A 14,168-nucleotide genomic window follows, 5' to 3' on the forward strand; every position below is an offset into this window, starting at 1 on the left:
CAGCTACAGTTGAGGGCTTTGTTTTGTGGTCCATTCATGCTTATTGTTGCTATAGCCTGATGTCATGGCCAGAGAAGTGGGGATACCCACCTGAGGTGGAATGTGGTCTTTGCTAGGATACCTGGGCTCTGCCTTCTCTCTCTCAAAGATTGTGGTCATTGTGCTGCATCTCATTTCATCCTACTTGGTGTGGAGAAAAACCAGTCTGCCTTTCATTCATGTCTCCAGTCCCGGTGAATATCTAAGAGGCTTTATTTCACTCTGCATCAGCCTTACTGAACTTTCCATCTTTTCACACATGATTCTCCTGAAGCAATTTCCATTGGTCCTAGATCAAAAAATTAAAAAAAGGAAGGCCACACGGTTTACTTCCTTTGACATTTTGAAGTTCCTTGGGATAATTCTCAAGATTCCCACTGGTCTGGCTTTTAGAGAAGTGGGGCCTTGTTCCTGGGTCTTCAGAAATTTGTTTCTTCCCTTCATCATGAAATTTTATTTTAAGGCTTAGTGTGTTAGACTATGTGTGTTTCCTTGCTTGGGTGCTCTTGGTGGAATATTTTTTTGCTGGTCTGCAGTAATTTCATTTTTTGGAGGCTGTTACTCATTTTGCTAGTTGTTGTGGGAAGGATATTCTGTGGTCTGGTTTTCAGCAGTCATCATGACTTGATAGCCAAGGAGAGGCCACAAACAACGCCTTTCTAGCTCTCAATGATTCTGTTCCAGGGATGCAGCCTAGATTTCTTCAATTTGGAAGTAAATTTGCTTGTGGAAGCAACTCCATTGAAATAAGTTCGCTCATTATTTATTCTCCAAACATAAGGATAATTATGTTAAGGGGATAGATCGTGACTCTAGGAGGTGAAATTAGCCCATCTGCCTCCAGCTTCAAGAGACGATTGTGCTGATTGATCCGCGGCCGAAGTTTTGGTTGGAGGAAAGATATCGGTGTCCACACCTTTCCCCCCGTTGCCATGTAGGTTCTATCAGTTTTCTGTATTTTTCATCGTCATGTGCCTAGGCAAGGTTGTTTGGCAGCCCTGTCCAAGAAGATCATGCCTGATCCATGAATCAGTCGCTCTCAGATGCCATAAAAGTAATGTGACTTTGCAAACACCACCCAATCCCTTAGGAGACTTACTGCTTTTGGGATGAAGACTTCTATCAGCTCGCGAAACTAGAGCCTCAAATGCATATGTAATTGCCCCACTTGGCAGTTCGGTTCTGAATCATCCTTTTTCCATGGCACAGGCTATGTGAGAACTGAATGCACTTGAGAATGAGTGGGTTTGGTGTTTTGCTTCAGTCTTCAGTGTGCCCGACACCGTAGATTTGCTTTGGGTAACGCTACCCCACTTGTTTTTTTATTTTTTTTTAAATTTTTTTTTTTTCAACGTTTTTTATTTATTTTTGGGACAGAGAGAGACAGAGCATGAACGGGGGAGGGGCAGAGAGAGAGGGAGACACAGAATCTGAAACAGGCTCCAGGCTCCGAGCCATCAGCCCAGAGCCTGACGCGGGGCTCGAACTCACAGACCGCGAGATCGTGACCTGGCTGAAGTCGGACGCTTAACCGACTGCGCCACCCAGGCGCCCCACCCACTTGTTTTTTTAAACCCCAGTCTTAACAGAGGGACCTCATAAGTGGCTGACTGCCTTCCCATCATGTCTTACCTGAGCTCAGCTAACTTATGTGGACAGTGGGGTTGTCTGGCCTCTGGGCAGGGTGACACAGTCCCGGGCAGAAAAATCTTCCTAACGTTTACAGGGTAAAGGGTGAATTCAGTTCTCTTTCCTCCACTTACCTCTCTCCTCCCCGACGGCCCCTTTGAGAAGAAGGAAAGCTGTTTTCTCTGGTCCGTGACAACTTGAAGACTTGGGACGAGTCTCCCTACGCTTGGCTGTAGGACTCCTGAAGTCTTCTGTTTTCTCCCTCCTCCTCTGGGGAAATTAGCAACTTTATTTGGAGGGGATTCAAAGACATGCAGAGTTCATGCGTTTAAGAAAAAGAATAGAATTTATTGTGGAATGTAGCATCCATTTGCTGTTCCTTTGGTTTTATAGTTAGTTCTTCAAATAGTTTCATAAGTGAATTAAGTGCTGACAAGCCTTCACCCCCGGAGGAGGGTAATATTACCTCAAATTCTCACATACCTTTTTACAAATAAAAGCATCAGAGAATTCTCTTCTCCTCTTCCTCTTCGTTCTTCAAATCTGGCAACAACTAGTTAATTTTGGAACTGCCAGAGAGATTATTTCTATGTTCTACTGCACCTCTGGGAGAAGAATGGAATCTCCTCTTTTCGTCCATATGCTGACAAAAATCTCCTAATTTCAGAGGGCAATGATGTCACCAGCTAATGAGCAAAATATTTCTTACTAAACAGATGAGTCCTTCCCTGGTTCCTTTGTGAAACAGAGGGAAAAAAACCTCACAATGTGTTTCATATTGTCTGTAGTTACTCTGACAACTCATAAACACTTCACAATGTAATTCCGACTTCTTTAGAGAGTGAGACTAATTTTTTTTTGTAAACGCGAAGAATAGCACATTAAACCGATGGCTGTGACCAGAAGGCCCCTGCCACGGCTGGACACTGATCACAGGTACTCATCAGTGCTGATCTTGAACATACCGGGCAGGAGCCAATGTGCTGCCCCCAAGGCAGGGAGTGACCTTGAATGCATCACTTTTTGGACCAGCACAGGATGATCAGGCATGTTGGAGAGATTATGAAATCAGGCTTGGAGAAGAGGAGGGCCGGAAAGCTGCTGTTGATCGGTGTCACATGCTGTTTAGAAGGGCAACAGCGGCAGCCGACTCTCTGCCTGTCCAAGGAGGCAGGCCCCTAAGGCCGCGGGGGCAGAAAGAAGTGAGGCCTTGGGGCCATCTAAACACTGGCCTTCGAGGATCCCGGAGGGACACAGAAATGCTCCCAGCCTCCCAGCGAGTGTTCCTCCCCTCAGTGAAACATGTCTCAGTTTCCCCCGCCAAAGGTGAGTTCAATCATGTTTTTTGTTTTGTTTTGTTTTTTTTAATTTTTTAACGTTTATTTTTGAGAGAGGCAGAGCATGAGCCGGGGAGGGGCAGAGAGAGAGGGAGACGCAGAATCCGAAGCAGGCTCCAGGCTCCGAATGTCCTCACAGAGCCTGATGAAGGGCTCGAACTCACCAACTGTGAGATCATGACCTGAACCAAAGTCTGACACTTAACTGACTGAGCCACCCAGGCACCCAATTCTCCCACTTCTGAATGCCTGTGTCTCTCTGTTCCTCTTCTGGGTTCCTCACGGCTACTCTCGCTAATCCTATTTCTGAACTTCTCTGTGTGGGCTCTCTCTCCCCCAAGACTTGTGGATTGCAATCTTTGCAGCCCCAGTAAAGTCCACTCACTCCTGTTTCAACTCCTTGGAGGCATCCATCCATTGAATTCAACCAGAAAATATCCGTTTATCACAGACACAGACACTATTTTTAATTGCTTCAGTGTAAAAAGATATTATGTTGAGTGTTGGCAATTGTGTAAGGAAATAGGCACTCTTTTTATACAACTTGTGAGCTTTAAAAGTAATACAGTGTCGGGGCGCCTGGGTGGCTCAGTTGGTTGAGCGACTGACTTCGGCTCAGGTCATGATCTCGCAGTTCGTGGGTTCGAGCCCCGCGTCGAGCTCTGTGCAGACAGCTTAGAGCCTGGAGCCTGCTTCAGATTCTGAGGCTCCCCCTCTCTCTACCCCTCCCCTGCTCATGCTCTGTGTCTCTCTGTCTCTCAATAATAAATAAATGTTAAAAAAAAAAAAAAAGTAAAAAAAAATAACACTGTTTTCATCTGACCAAATTTTTAATATCTATCCAAGGACTTTAAGCTATGTCCATCTTTTTACCCACCAATTCCACAATCTAATTGTTTTTCTAAAAAGAAGAATGTGTTAGATGTGTTAGAAATTTGACAATGAAGTTCATCAGAGTATTGTTTATGATCTTGAAAAATTGGAAACATTCCACTGTCTAATGATTCAGGGCATTAAGAAAACTAGGGTATATTTCTGTGAATACCACTGAATCCTTAATATATTGTATTTGTTGGCTATTTGTTGACATAAGAAAAATGTTCAAAATTTAAAAAGCAGATTTTAGAACTGTTTGAACAGTATCCATTGAGGGCTCCACAGTTTCTCTAAAGGAAACTTTCAGAGGCAGCGGTGTGGCTCAGAGGGTAGCGGCTGGAATCAGGCCCTTTGTTTCTACTCCTGTGTGTTCACGTGAGGGGGGCGTGGGGACCCTGGTAGTGACTGTGGGAGATAGGGCAGCTAACGATCACAAAGTCGCACTTTTTTTATAAAAAGCAAACAAAACATAGAAACCTAAGGGTATGTAGTGGGGGGGGTGGGGGTGTGCACCCGTGCATGCACGTGTGTGTGTGTCAAAAGCAGGAGCATAAAAACCAAAATACGACTAATTTTTTGAGTGTGGGAGGGTTCAGGTGATTTCTTTTTCTCCTTCTGTATCTGCATTTTCCGCATTTTGTAATTGAAAGTGTATCACGTGTAGTCAGAAATAAACATTTACTGAAATACAGACGTAGAAACGAATAGGACCGTGGCCCCGGTCTCCTCAGTGATACGGTGGTTACCATATACTTGGCTGAGTCCTGTGACTGTGTGTGCTCTCAGCCACCCAGGTTCTGGAAGAAGAGGAAAGCCAGGAGGGCTTTCCAAGGGAGATGACCTATGGACTGAATATTGAAGGATGGGTAGGAGGAGATGGGGTGGGCAGAGATATTCCCAGAAAAGGAATCTGCCAGTGCGAAGGTGTGCAGGCACATGCGAGATGGAATATTAGCGATGCTCTGAGGGGGTCGAAGGATGAGAACCAGACGCTATGAGAGGCCTTTCCATGTAGTGTCTGCATCGATACCCACAGTAGCTGGGGCAGGGCAGGGCTCTAACCCTGCGAAGTCCCACACTCCACGGGAAGGCCTTTGGACTCTGCCCTGAGGACCTAAGGAACCATTCCTTAGAATGGGAGGCTGATGCTCAGATCTGTTCTCAGCAAATTTGCACACTTCCTGCGCACTAAGTACATTCAAGCCCACCACCCGGTGGGCAGGATCAGCGATGCCCTTCCTTCATGAAGCTTCTTCCCTGGTTTCCAACTGAACTGCCCTCCACCAAGAAGCTTCCCAGGGTGGCCTGGCCCAGCCTCGTCTCTCAAATATCCCACAGTTGACTCAGATCCCACAGCAGGGGCTGGGAACAACAGGGCCGGAGAGTCTAAACTTCTCGTTCCACATCGATGACACACACGTTTGCCGAGGACCCACTGTGGGTGGGGCGTGTACCGGGCACCGTGAGTGTAAGGAGGGAGAACGGACGTGGCCCTGTGGACTTTCCCGTCTTCTAAAGGACGAGCGGTCTTGGATGCCCGTGTAGTGCCCAACATGGAGGACCTCCATAAAGACCTGAATCCTCCTTGGAGAGTCGTATCAGTGACAGCTAATGGCGGGGGAGGGGGTTCAGGAGGACCAGGCCACCAAGAGGATGGGCAGGGATGCGTCCTTCCCCCACCCCCCTCACAGAACCTGGTGCAGTCAGGGCCCGGCTTCCTGTGCATCTCACAGGACATCCAGAGCTGCCAACCAGGCTCTAGGCCTCACACTCAGGATCTCCTTTGGAGGCTGATCACCGCCTATTTTATAAATCGGAGAAATTAAGAAACCTGCCCAAGCAGACGCTGTTCACGGGTGACATGAAGGGGCCCTGAGCCTACCTCTGACCAGGTTCAGAGTTCCAGCTCCTAATTCGGCTCAGAATCTTCTCTGTGTCTGAACAGCCTGTTCAGACCCAGCCTCAAATGGTGGCCACATCATTAGTTTTCACATGTTTTCTTTGCCGTTGCTATTTACACAGCCCCTACAACAGCAGTTTGGTAGAATTAAAATTGGTCTTGTTTGGATTCCAATCAGCAATAGACTGCAGGTGTCATAAGCACTTACTGAGCTCCACTTGTAGGTTGTACAGACACAAAGGTTTTTTTAAATATTTATTTTGAGAGAGAGAGAGAGAGAGAGGGAATGAATGAATGGCAGAGAGGAAGGGAGATAGAGAATCCCAAGCAGGCTCTGTGCTGCCAGCTCAGAGCCCAATGCGGGGCTCGATCACACAAACCAAAGATCATGACCTGAGCCGAAATCCAGAGGCGGATGCTTAGCCAACTGAGTCACCCAGGCGCCCCCCCCACACACACACAAATTTTAAAACAACACTTTAAGATCGATGTTACTGGATCAAATGTGCATGGAGGAACACTAAGACCCAGAGATGTGAAGTGATTTGCAGGAGGACCTGGAAATTCAACTAGGTCTAGTTGTCGAATTGTTCTAGGTTGTTCTAGCTCCAAAGGCCTTCGGCTTTCCTCTTCCCTCTACCCCGCTCCCATGGGGCATGTGCATTTTCTTAGTTTGCACCAAGCAGCAGGGAAATTCAGCCGAGGGTTTCTCCTGACAGTTTTAAGGAACTCTAAGCATAACGTTGCGTGCAACGCGGTTGGCGGTCTCGGGTGAAGAAAGCTCACGTGCACGTTGGAGGTGCAGGAGCCAAACCATGAAGTTTCAGATTCTGCCTCTGCCGCTGACCGTCTGGGAAACGAGGTCACATGGGTAAAGATTAGCCCAGTGCCTGGGAATTACGAGCACACCGTAAACACGGGTGTCAGAAACATGATGTCGCAAAAGCACCTGCCACAGTGGGTGGCACAGGTGGACCCTTAGGAGGCAGCGGGGGAGGGGGTGTCGGTGAGTGTATGGGCAGAGCGAGGCAGTATGGGGAAGGTGCGGCAAACCCTCATGGGGAGAGAGAATGGGAAATCCCTTTAGGGGTTGGAGGAGACACTTCCGAGGAGAAAATTGGGGGAGAGGGGATTCACGCAGCTCTTGTTGAAGGGCGAGAGACGCCAAAGGGGCTGAGCGAAGGACAGACACCCAGGACAAAGAGATAGATGGGGTTCTGGTGGTCTGTGGCATTGGCTGGGACCTCTGCTGCGTGGTAAAAAGGGTGTGTGTGTGTGTGTGTGTGTGTGTGCGCGCACATGCACGCGAGATGTCCTGCCAAGCGAGGTAACCTTGCATAATACATACATACAGACCCAACAAGGAGAGAGGCACCTTGGACTGGGGACAGCTCAGACTGCCCAGCGGGAACACATGACTTACCCAAGTGGCTGAATTTACTCCTGAAATACAGACATGACTTGTAACCCACGTCGTAGACTCCACCTGGGTTTTCAGTCCTGTCTTGTTCAGATGATATTCTGTTTAAGTAACAGCATGTGCCCGTCACTCCCCAGACACCCCTGAGAAAATTAAATGATCATCTTGTGACACAGTCCCCGTGCACACATTTCTAGAAGACCAGAGAACCCCAGCTGCTCTGAAATGATTATTGAAACAATTGGGTAAGACAGTTTTAGAAGCATCACCGGACAGGAAATATCTCTCCTACATTGACTTGGGTAGTTAAAATAGAAGAAGGAGCGGGGACAGATCGAAAGTGACAAGTCCAGAAGAAAACCAAAATCACAAGTTTTAATTCAGTAATTTCAAAAATAGCCATTGGAAGGTGTCTATTTTCAATCGAGACTACTCCCTTCAGGGGATGTTTGGAGGAGTATCTGCAAAAGAGATCTTTTTTAAGTTCAGTCACTTGTAAGGGTTAGTCCTTGTCCCGGATTTGCTCAGATTCCCGCGTCCTTTTTTTTCTTTCTCTGGAATTCCATAGACAGTAATTAAGGAACTGGAGGCCAGCGGGAGGTCAGGGAGCCTTCGTCAGTGAAAACAGGGATTGTTTGCCACGTACAACACTCCCTTTTTTCCTTGTGGTGAATAGGAGATTTGCTTAGAGCTGATGACTTATGCCTTTCTTACAAGTTATGCAGTTAGCAAGTAACTGGGGAATCAGTCAGCAGGCAGAAAGCAGCTAATTGAACCCAGTGTCTTCACTTTTTCCTCCTTCGGATGCTAAGCCGTGCTGGTGGAGCCTGTCTGATCATGTAACTCCAAAGGAACATGTTTGAGGAGTGCCTGATCCTCACTTTGAGATCACAGAGTTGACGGAACAGGAGTGAAGACGCGCTCAACGTGGGGAGGGGGCGGGGGGACCAGACGTGCTCGAAATTGCCCCTTAGGCCTGCTAAATGCCGAAGCCGGTAAGTTCGTTGGATGTGTTTAACGTGAAAGGGAAAATGTGCTTTCTGTCCCTGCAAGGAAAAGCTTTTTTGACTGCTCCCGGCTAGGATGCTTTCCTCTTTTCTGTTCAGCTTCTTCGAAATTTGTCCTCCTTCCCTTCTTTCCTTCCCTGCTATGGAACCCCGAGCCTTCTTTCCCAGCACGCTCACCCAATAAGGCATAGCTCTTGGGGGGAGAAAAGGGGATTTTAATCTGAGAATAAAGGGATTCTCAAGAGACTGAGTGTACGTGGTTGGAGCCCAGTTGTCATCGTGGAGGCTTTCAGTGCGGAGGACTGGACTGCAGACTGCCTTGCCTGATGCAGCTTTTCATAAAGCTGCAGCCGACCCGCTTCCTTCCCTTACGGTTAACGCCGCTGGCAGTGCAGACCTGGGAAATGGAAGCGTCTGTTTGATTCTGCACCCAGTCGACCAGAAACTGCTGTGTGAATTTCACAAGCAAAATACGTTTCCGATTTCAGACTATTTCAGAAATGCTTAAATATCTTATAGCGGGGTGTGTGTGTGTGTGTGTCTCCAGGGGAGATAAACTGACTTAGTCTGGCTGCTAATTGCAACAGTGGGCTGGGTGTCGAGAGAGAGCCGGGGAAGCAAGCTGAGCGTTGTTTCTGCAAAAGGCACAGTCGTAATCCTGCGCTTACCCTGGGCTCCAGCAGCCCCCAGAGGGACTCGGGTGGCTCCTTGCGAGTTCAGTTTAACTTTTATTAGGGAACAGTGTTCCCGCGCCTGCAACACTGTGCCGCGTGGCTTTTGGAAAGCATTTGTCACAGTGCACCTTAGCTGCTAGAACCGTTTGTTCCTGGGGGGGGAGGAGGGGGGGGGGCGCCGTGAAGTATCTGTTACCCACCTGCAGGGACGGGCTGGAGAGCGCGGGATGCTGCCGTTCCGTTTGCTCGACTCACACACTTTTCTGTCTACAGATGCTATTAATTGTGTTCCCTTTTTTTTTCCGATCCTCCTCTGCGTAGCTGTGTTATGAAAAGTCCTCCACGCTGGCCCCATGTCTTTCCCATTAGAACATTGCAGATGTGTCAAGGATGCACATGTTCCAAGAGAAGCTGAGAAGGAAGGAGGCTCCACCCTCCTTGGCCTGCCAAGTGGGCCCCATAGGCCCCTCATTCAGCACCCTGGCAGGCGAATGGTGCACTGTCTCTTTAAAGCAGCTCTAGTTTTGTGCCTTGGCTTGGTCAATTTGTTATGGTTTAAAACTGTGGAGCCAGCTGTCTGTAATCTGATGTAATGTTGCCATGGAAACCAGCAATGAAACACTTAAGCATTCACCACAGAATTACTACATATAGCATTAGCCAAAGTAATTAAAAGTTGAGCCATATGGGCTTTCTGGTGGAAAAATCCGCAATGGAGAGGCTTGGAAATCAAATGCTTCTATTTACAATAACGTAAATCCACTCTTCCACCTCCTTTGGTACAATAAATTAATTGCCTTTTTCTGCTAACGTTGGGAGGTGAGGAGTTTTATACAGATGATTGCGTTTTCACTCTCTCATTTAGAAGATGAGCAAATTAAAGTTTACTTCAGGACTGTGACCTGGGGCCGGGCAGGGAGAGGAGGAGATACCACCTCGTGTTACGAGGTGCATAAACATACACTGCTATTTTTTACGTTAGTTTATTTAAAACCTGTTCTCTAGTAGTTCTGTTTAATTCTAGGGGTCTGTTTCTTAGAGCCAACTATTCATTTTATATGTACTGCAGATTTCCTTCTATGAGAGTTCGTCCAGGTACACAGATTTCTTTTAAATGTGTGCACACGCGTGCATACACAGATACGGTTAAATAGTTTTTTTTTTTTTAATTTTCACACCCTCATCTCTGGGGGTGTAATTTCTGAATAAAAAGACACAAGTTATTTTCAGCATTTGGAAAGTGGCATATGCTTATTTAAAAGGAGAAACATGAGAAAATGAGGAATTTAAGCTTTATTTAACAGTTTAAGTGAAATGCATGCCTTATACACAGTCTATGTTAAAACAGCTGGAGGCAAATTTTTAAAAGCAAATATTTCACAAACTCCTTTTCCTCTGGACTCAGGAGGAAGTGAGAAGTCAACACCTCCCCATCAATAAAATGCATCCTTGGGATACACTGTTCAACTCCAGTGACTTCTAGGCTGACTCATGGGGGATTTTCTATTTAAAAAAAATAATAAAGCATAAAGACAGAAATAGATGACATTTTTCTTCACGTAAATTGTGCTGCATCTATCTGGTTTAGTGTCCAAAGCACGATAATGAGAAGTGACTGGTTGTTGTGATTTGTGATTTGTCAATGGCAAACACCTCTAAAATATTCATAATTTTTTTTTAGAAAAATAAAAATAACATTAGTTCAAAGTTCTAAAGAGCTCCTGTTTCTCAAAACTAGACGGAACATGTGAAAGCAATTAAATAAGTACCTGGAATATGTTATTTTTCACCCCGGTGAATCCGGGGGAGGAAAGTAGGACTCACGGAGGAGGTTTTTGCCTTTAATTCTGTTGCCCTGATTTAGCTATTTTGATTTCTCCCTCAAAAGTTCCCTCTGATGGCACATTTCCTACATATTTGTGGAATGCACAGGCATACCCCTCCCCCTCACCACCATCAGCAGCCCTCAAGCTAGGTACAAGGTATACATACGAAACTAATTTTCATTCTGTAACATAGCGTCCTGTATCTTTGTTCATTTCATTTCATTTACACTCACTTCAGAATTTTTAAAATTTTATTTGTTATTTATTTTTAATTTTTTTAATGTTTATTTATTTTTGAGAGACAGAGTGTGAGCAGGGGAGGGGCAGAGAGAGAGACACAGAATCAGAAGCAGGCCCTAGGATGTCAGCACAGAGCCGACGTGGGGCTCGAACTCACAAACTGTGAGATCATGACCTGAGCCGAAGTGGGACACGTAACCGACTGAGCCACCCAGGCGCCCCTATTTGTTATTTATTTTGAGAGAGAGAGAGAGAGAGCGCATACAAGCAGGGGGGGAGCGGACAGAGAGAGAGGGCTCTCGCCGTCAGTGCAGAGCCCGACATGGGGCTTGATCCCACAAACCGTGAGATCACAACCTGAGCTGAAATTAAGAGTCGGACCCTTAACCAACTAAGCCACCTGGGCACCCATTAACTTCGGAATTTTTTAATACGAGAGTGACAGACATGTTCTAGATTTGTCCCACTATAATCTAATGTTGGTTCTTCTTCTGTTGGAATTGCTTAGTTTTAGAGATCCATCAAAAAGGCAGAATATTTTCAGTGTGAATGTGTAATCCCGTGCCCTAGGGTTCTGTTCGGGTGCTGATGACCCAGCATGAGGGTTAACCAAGTTTCTCATTTTTCTGGTTGACCACTGACCATTTCATCACATATCAACAGTTCAACCAAGCATAAATGAAATTCATACCATTCAATACTGTTATGTAGCAGAAGCTGTACTTACTTACTAGTTCATTTTAGTTTTGTTACATTTTAAGTTTTAGGCCAAACACATTAGGCCGAATGGCCAGCATGCAATGTATATGTATCCTCCTTCCCCACCCCCCATTACCTGGGGGTCCAATTCCCGTTCTTCATTATCAGGTAAGCAGTAGTTCACTTTAATTCTGAGATGGATAGGTAACACTTTAGGAATTATAGAGAAATTGGATACAGTTCACAGAAGGGAAGCCTGAGAAACACCCCTGTCCTGATGACTCACCATTTATGGGTTATAATAATTATTCTTCAGTGGGTGAATGGTTTGCTTACAGTTGTGCAGAGAGAAAGTACAATGGCCTTATGCTGGGAGCCCCAGGGGGAGGACAGAGGCCAGGAAATGGGTTGTATTTATCGCTTACGTAGTGCCATAGTGCCACAGAAATATTTGTGGCCTCCCGACATGCTGCACCGTTTTTCTGCCCAAGTAATTCACAGTATCTCTACCTTGTTTACCCTTGAACTCTTCTCGGCTAACTCTTACTACGTCCCCATTTGATGGTCGATGGAGGCGGGATGATGGAGGAGGGGTGGGAATGTCTTCATGTCAGACCAGCTCAGAGATGTGGGTTTTGTTTTCTTTTGTGTTGATTGTATGAGGCGTCCCTGTCCTTACCATCTCTGTGAACTAGGTTGGAGGAAATGGAGGGAGGGCTGTTGCCAGGTCGTGCAGGATCAGCCGGGGCTGCTCGTGAGCTGCCTGGGGTAGGGGGGGCTGTGCGCTTCCGCCCCCCGGGAACGCCCGAGCACCCGGCCCGTGCAGCACGCCTTTTGGCCTGTTGGGCCAAAAGCTGCAGACTTCTCTTGCTTTTGCACATTTTGCACCGATAAAACAGAGGAAGCTGCATGTTGGACGTTAGAGCTGACTTGGAAACGCAAACCTCATTTTGTTCACAAGGAAAGGATTGTTTTTCACTGGGGTCACTGCTGCGGAGGGAATTTTTTTTTCTCTCTGTAATGTTTGATACTTGAGGGAAAACAGCTGGGTTGAGCATACTCGAGTCGCTGCAAACTGAAATGGCATGCTGGGGAATATGCGCTGTGCTGTATGGCTGAAAAGGTCAGCTTTTTCCCTTGTCCCTCGTGGAGGAATGCAGGGTCTGTCCTCACGCGCGCCTCGCGAGCTCTCAGAAGGAGCCGGGAGAGGCCGCAGGCATGGCTGAGATGTGGCGGACTGTCCTAACAAACGCGATAGAAGGCGGCTTTTTGCTTCTCTTCCCTTTTCCTGCCCTGCTGTTTTTGATTTTGGGGGGAGGACTGGAACAAGTCAACAGAATTTTGGTTTGGAGAAGTAGTTGATGACCACGCTAAGCGGTCCTGATGGGCCAGACAGAGGAGAGCCGGGCCCAAACCACAGCAGCGGGACTGGAATTACGGGGCCAGCCTTGTGGAGAGGGCCCCGTCGGAGTTCTCCTAAGAGGACTGGGAAGTAACTGAGACAAGCACAGGGCATGCTGGGCAGGGGCCTGATGCTCCGGTGAATTAGGCCTCAGGATGGTACGTGGAGCTTCGCGAACCTGTTGGGCCAAGGAGCTGGCGCCCCAGGTTCAGCTGCACAACTGCCCAAGTTCAGACTGGCGGGGAGGCCGGGCTGCACCCTGCTGCCAGAGCAGAGCCCTGGGGCAATTACCTGATTAACTTTTCCCTTTGTTTCTTTGCCAGTCAAGAGAACAATCGGATGATGAGACTGAGGAGTCGGTGAAGTTTAAGAGATTACACAAGCTGGTCAGCTCCACTCGCAGAGTGAGAAAGAAACTAATCAGGGTGGAAGAAATGAAAAAGCCCAGCACCGAAGGTAAACACGCAAGCTCGCGCGCGCGCGCACACACACACACACACACACACACACACACACACTCCGCCCTGCTTATTCCAAAGTAGATCAGCTGGGATCAGCTTTTCAGTAGAAAAAGGGCATGATTTCAAGTGGAAAACAGATTGCGTTCTGGCTGAGGCTGGCGGAGAGCGCTTTGGGTGTGCGTGTTAGCTGGGCATTGCTCAGCATGTACGGATCCTGGCATCCGGCATGTCGGGAGCTTAGTCATTTCAGTGTTACAGCAACGCAGGATGGCTAGTATGTGACAACGAAGTCTTCTCAAGGTGTGGCATAGCTTTCATTTTGAGCTTACATCATTTTATGTAAACTTCATTATTTAAAAAAAAATTTAATGCTTATTTATTTTTGAGAGAGAGAGCGGGGGAGAGGCAGAGAGAAAGGGAGACACAGAATCCGAGGCAGGTTCCAGGCTCCGAGCTGTCAGCCCAGAGCCCGACACGGGGCTCGAACTCACAAACCGCAAGATCATGACCCGAGCCAAAGTCAGACGCTCAACCGACTGAGCCACCCAGGCGCCCCTTATATCAACTTTATTTTATAACTTCTTCCTAGCCTCTGTGACCAAAGACTGGTGGCTCTTGCCCACGGAGTTTAGTCCAGATTTGATATATATATCCATCT

General features: G+C 47.1%; 1 protein-coding gene across 9 annotated transcripts in view; it reads left to right on the forward strand.

The window, feature by feature from the left end:
• Positions 1 to 14,168, forward strand: part of SASH1 (SAM and SH3 domain containing 1) — a 314,865-nt gene that overhangs the window by 253,752 nt on the left and 46,945 nt on the right. For 5 of the 9 annotated variants that reach the window (XM_078447431.2, XM_078447430.2, XM_078447428.2 and 2 more), the window contains one exon: positions 13,373 to 13,505. In XM_078447431.2, the coding sequence (XP_078303557.2) occupies positions 13,373 to 13,505 (133 nt within the window). Of the gene's footprint in view, positions 1 to 2,781; positions 2,995 to 7,595; positions 8,197 to 12,837; positions 13,208 to 13,372; positions 13,506 to 14,168 lie in introns of those variants that run through there. The other 4 variants (XM_078447437.2, XM_078447438.2, XM_078447441.2 and 1 more) reach the window with 4 other exon arrangements.

Source organism: Panthera onca, chromosome B2 (genome assembly GCF_046562875.1).
Source record: "Panthera onca isolate mPanOnc1 chromosome B2, mPanOnc1 haplotype 2, whole genome shotgun sequence".
Taxonomy (NCBI): domain Eukaryota; kingdom Metazoa; phylum Chordata; class Mammalia; order Carnivora; family Felidae; genus Panthera; species Panthera onca.